A 6,000-nucleotide genomic window follows, 5' to 3' on the forward strand; every position below is an offset into this window, starting at 1 on the left:
CATGAGATCTTTCCTGAGAGTAGTGATGTCAGGAAAAATTGGAGATGGTGGATACCACGTGGTATAACTGAGGAATTAGAAGCTTAATATTTGGAGTTTTATCAGCAGTTGCTTTAGAAGTTAAATTATTGGAGGGTACAGTTGATATTCAAAATTGCAACTTGTGCCATATTGACCAGGGGGCAAGGTGGCAGTCATGTATCAAGATTTTTCCTGGTGACATGGATCAAACAGAAGTCGTAAATAGTTACATTTTTAATGAGCATTCTTCTCACCTAGTGACACAAATTTAAGTTATTAATTTTTCAGCCCAGTTTGTTTTAAGGCTAAGGATAATTAATTCACAATGATATTATTAGAAACGTAGTTTTTAACCAGTAAGGAAGTATGTGAGAAGGAATTGGTCACCACCTATTTGAAGAACACTGGCACTTGCTTAAAATAATTTAAATCATTATTTGGAAACCTAAATAAGTACAGCTAGTCCAGCAAATAAGATGGCACAGTGTTTAATGCACTGGGCTCACAATTGGACAATTGGAGTAGGCTTCAAATATTAACTCAGCCATATATATGCAACTTCTCCATAATATTTCCTAAATCAGTTAAGATGAATTCTGAGATCATTCCTGGAAAAGGACATGGGTGATTTCCTTGCCCTATCCAAGCTAGAGCTCTGGGACACACACACACACACACACACACACACACACACACACACACACACACACACTCACACACTCACACACACATATTGTCAACACGACATAAAAACCCTGATCTTCCATCCTATACCTAAACTTTACTAAGAAACAAACCCAGTATCTTCCCAATTGTCCAACTTTGTGTAATTTCATTTTAGTAGAAATTGCTTTGCATAATTGTCTTTAATTATTTGTGACAGTTCTTATATATTTTGATTTGTTGTGCCATTCAATAGCACCCTGTACTTCACGGCATCTTTTGTGACTAAATTAGAAACAAGTTTTCACCTGAACATAATAAATGTTTCATAACATTGCTTTTTTGTTTGTTTGATAATTCTTTGAGTAATTACAGTGATCATTTGCACACACAAAAATTATTTCACATATTTATACCACAATTTTTCAGTTTGAATAAAGGGATCATAACAGACCAGAAATTACATTGTGCATATACAGATAATTTTGTGTTAATTTTGGATAACGTCTTGTATTAATTAATTAGTGTTTTTAGGTTGCAAACTATTTGTTTAGTTTGTTAAACACTTTTGTAAATCATATGTTTGAAGAATGAGGGAGTTGCCAGTGTAAATGTAGGATACACGTACACATTCAAATGTTCTCACAAATTAACAAGCCAGACATACTGTTTCCAACCCTTGCATTTCTTCTTGTGTAACAGCATTGGTTTTCTTTTTTTCCACCCTGATAATTTGTGTTGTTTTCTCTTCATCACTGAAGTGGTTCAGGGAAAAAATTAATAGGAATTTTAAATGATAATAGAAATTTAGTAGTCTGTTATGTAATGTTAGATGTAACTGTCTTAATATGATCGCAAAGTCAATTTATGTGACATCATTGTTCAAGCATTTCATTTTTCTGTACATCAACCTTTAATGTTCAGAGCATCGGCACTGTTTATTCTTTAATTTTTGGCTGGTGAAAAATTGCTACAACTTCCTGTATTAATGTTGGTGCCTCTGTACCGAAGCAGTATCTTTAACAGTATGCATATTCACTTTCAGGTACACATCAGCCGCGCAAGATTTGATAATGCAATCTAGAGGGAAACATGTTGGAGACAATTGGAGAACACACGAAGGTCGAGCTGGGAGCATCGACGACATTTCCGTATTTGTTATTCCTTTACTTCCTTATAAAAAAGAATATACCGAGTGGCGAACTATGTTCGATGCGGCCTGGGGTATCTGTGAGCCTGATTCCCAGAACACTTTTGGCAAATTATCACTTAGGACATCACCAATCCCGTCGCAAAGACAGGATTTCACTAGAAACGGTAGGTCATTAACTGTTCGCCGGTCAGTTAAATCTCCCTCTGACTCTACAGAGGAGGACGTATGGGACTTCGATGAGGATGCTGAGGAGATCGTGGTTCCGGTGAGCCCTGATCATGGAAGTAAATCCACAGAACAGTGGCAGGAGTTAACACGCTGTATGGGCGTTATAGATCTTACGGATCCTGAACTATCTCCAACTAAAAAAGGGTATCGAAAGGACTTGTATGTAAAACCTACTTCAAAGAAGTTAAGTAACAAAGATATGAATGTTCCTCATGTTCCTCAGGGAACACAATCCTATTCAGGCAGTGCGAGAAAGGCCAGCCACACCAGTGATGATGTGAGCAATCCTAGTAGCAGGGAAGCATCTCCAAAGACTGTTTCATCTGAAAGTGCTAGTGTCCAGGCACTACAAAGCAAGACAGTGCAGAGAAGTCGTGAGAGACGTGACTCACAAACTTTTCCACCTACTTAAAAAATGAACTTTAAAAGTACCTGAAGTAAGATTTCCCTATAAGAAGACTGATATATTAATAGTTATAAACTGCCTGCACATGGTAACAGCAGCAGCTGTTCTATGATGATATTTTTGTTGAAGTCATTGTTCTGTGTATTTTTGTTTTGTTCATTACTTTATTATTGAATTTTTCTCAACTTTCATTTCTTGAGATTGTTTATTGAATTAATTTTATTGTTAATGAATAAAATGATTACTTTTGTGTTTTAATGTGTGTTATTGTTGATTTCAGTTTCTCCCTGTGTTAGGTATGTAACTGTAAAAAATTGGTTATCGGTTGCAAATTAACATTTTCTGTTCAAAGTTGGTGTTCTTGATGGCAGTGAGTGATGACTATACTTGGAAGGTTGAATAGATTCTGGAGGACAAATTGGAATTAATTGAAACAGCAAAGAGCTTATGGTGACATATTATTACAGTCCTATTTGTGGTTTATTTGGTGTGGAACAGAGAAAAGTCAGGTAACCAAAATGTAACATTGACAAAGGAGACATATGCCACACATGTGATAGATAAAGACAGCAAAGATGTATATGGGAAGGTGGTTGTATTTTAGGATCAAAATACTTCCAGTTCTGAACTGAAGCTGAGAAATTTCTAAGTGTGTGTGAGAGGGAAGGGGGGAAGGCAAAGAAGAAAGATAATAACTGAAATTTTAAAGCTGGAAAAAATTTATGTAATCCTGGTCTCACAGGATACAGATTTCATAGTCTAGTTATTAAAACTGAATTCCGCACCAGAACCACTGTGTACAGAATTTTTCCATGTAGGCTATGCCACTGTTGGAACACAATGAAAGAAATTCAGTTAATCCATGTATCATTCAATAATTTTTTCTCACAGCATACAGATTCCTCCTAAAGCAGAACATGATTTTCCTCTTAGGTATGTTTGCTGGTACATTAAGCTGTAAAACAATCAAAAAAGTGAAGCTTAATGTTGTTCCTAAACTTTGAAGGTCTGTCGCTTTTCATTGCCTATTGTTTATATACTAAACATAGTACTTTTGTTCAGAGGGTCTAGTTTAAAAAAGAATAGCTGATAAACAGTGTCTATTAACCAGAGGCTAAATTGAATAATGTGTCACTGTCATCCCTGAAGGAAATTGTTTCATGAAGTCAAAAATACATATGAAAGCTCTTTTGTTGCTCAGTACTTGCCAGCAGTGACTCTTTTATGTACCTTTTGCTATTAAATTCATCTAATGATGGGGAAAAAATCAGAACACATAAAGATGATTAATGTATAGTAATGAAGTTTAGGGAATACATTTACATAGGTAGAATATTTACATGATTAACATTTCAAAGCCATAGGTTAATGTAAGAGTGAAATAAGCCATTGCAAGTGTAAAATACTGTAGTATTGAACATATGTAACTTATTTGGCTAATTTCATGAAAAGTTTAATAGAGCTATGTTGTAATTCTCCCAGTGGCACCAGTCCAGTAGGTATACTACCAGGAACTTTTATGTGACGTCCAAATCTGCATTTTACTTCAAATATATTTGACTGATTTTTAGTTAATGTTAGTTTTGTGCAGGAGATAAACTGGTAGTGACCTTGACTGCTAAGGAATTTGCACAGTATGTAATTGTTCCCTTTATGTTTAACCCATGTTTTTCGTTAAATTCAGGAATTATGAACATAAGTATTTTGAAAGCTAGATTATAAATTCTTGAAACTGTAACATAACATACGAAGGCGCACGCTCACTCAGTCTTTGGGACACTTATAATAGTACATACCTTTTTTAGGTGCCCATTCTGATGGGCTGATCTGATTAAATTGGAGCCATGTGCTTCCAGTATTTTGAACCTGTTGCCAGAAAACCATTTGTATTAATACTGTCCGCAGCTGTAACCATCCCTTCAACTTCACATTTACAAGTCATATCACTTTTTGCTGTAAAAAAGGAAATTTTATGTTGTAATAAGATAGCAAAGTCTGTATCATTACAGAGTTTATATATTTTGCGAATCTTTAAGTTATTTGTATGTAGCTGATTGAGTTTTGGAAGAATAAATAACAAGAACCAAAGAGAACGTAGTCCTTTGTCTACCCAGATATAATATGGAAAATGCTGTCTACAGTTACAAAATTGAGTGATTCAAACAGGAAATATGTTCATTTTCTTTTATACCATTAAATTTTATTGAAAATGATATAATTACATGTTGAAAATGTTGTTCAGCTCAAATAATTATGTTAGAACTGATTATTGAGTGTCAGTGAAGCATCTTGTCTTAATTTAAGTTTACCTGTTGTATCATGTTTCAGTTTCGCTTGTGATCTGTGGAGCTTAGTTCTGTTGTGAGTGGAGCTCTAAGATTTTCAGTACGATTTTGAGGAGGAGAAAAGGGCTAATGGGAAATTTCTCAAACACATATAAAGATATATTTTTATAGGGAAAATAAAACACCTGAACTTTTGCAATTTTGCTAGTATTGACTGGCAGTTGTGTGCAGTACAATAGTAAATTTTAACAGAGAGAGGCAGGCGCACCTGTGATAAAACATTCATTGAATGTATTCAGTATTAACTGCATTGTGTATATTGTGAGGGTTCAAAGACTTTACAAATGCAGCAATTAACAAAATAAAAAACTTGACAAGTAAGTCATTTTTTACAAGTGTGTGGAAGTCGTTTTCCTGGCATATTTGCTGTGCTCTTATGCATATTTAATTTTATGTGTGATACTGTTTTAAACAAAAACATTATAATTTGTTGTGCGGTAGTTAGATAATGTGTAGATTGCATTTGCTGCAAGAGTTCCATAGCTGGCCACCTCATATGTGTTAGGTAATTTAATCTTAATTTTTTACTTTATTAGTAATTCACATTGGAGAGAGTTGTGAATTTTTATCATCATGATTATAGATGTGATTATATTTCTGTTTTAAATGCTGTTTTAATTTCCTTATTCTTTGTATTGAAAAACTGTGTTGTGGAATTTAATGAAACAATAAGACAGACACAGGAAATTTGCCTCACAGTAGTGAATATAGACTTAATGTACACTGATTCTCTTGAGCAAGAATCAGTGTTGAATCACTTCATTTGGTTGTGATTATGCAGCATATCAGACATTGCCAATTTTTATATTGTGTTCTAGTGAAATAAATAAATTTTACAGTTGTTTTGATTTCAAGTGTGTTGTATATCACCCCAATCACATTTTATGTAGCAAGAAAACAAGAGTAGGTGTGTTGACTAAACCTCACCATTTTGTGCTTGCTCAGTGGCACTGGAAACAATTTTACCTTGGTAAGTAATGTTCTAGGTGACTTGCTCCCCCATACCCCCCCCCCCCCCAAAAAAAAAAAATCTCTTTCTTGTTTCTGACTGTGGAAAAAACAGACTGTTTTGAAAATGCATGTGAATATGAAGCTAATGACACAATAATAAGTGACAATCAGGACATAGTCTTTTAAAGATATAACTAATTAATGGAAAATCTCATATAAAGATGTGAAACAAT

The 6,000-nt window shown here is 34.4% G+C and overlaps 1 protein-coding gene across 4 annotated transcripts in view; it reads left to right on the plus strand.

Moving 5' to 3' along the window:
• LOC126298890 (protein phosphatase 1H) overlaps positions 1–2,729 on the plus strand; it is a 157,953-nt gene extending 155,224 nt beyond the window's left edge. For all 4 annotated transcript variants that reach the window (XM_049990426.1, XM_049990427.1, XM_049990424.1 and 1 more), the window contains one exon: positions 1,730–2,729. In XM_049990426.1, coding sequence (XP_049846383.1) covers positions 1,730–2,477 — 748 coding nt within the window. In that variant the 3' untranslated portion in view covers positions 2,478–2,729. The remainder of the gene's footprint in view (positions 1–1,729) is intronic.
• Positions 2,730–6,000: the final 3,271 nt, after the last annotated feature.

Source organism: Schistocerca gregaria, chromosome X (assembly GCF_023897955.1).
Source record: "Schistocerca gregaria isolate iqSchGreg1 chromosome X, iqSchGreg1.2, whole genome shotgun sequence".
NCBI classification, from domain to species: domain Eukaryota; kingdom Metazoa; phylum Arthropoda; class Insecta; order Orthoptera; family Acrididae; genus Schistocerca; species Schistocerca gregaria.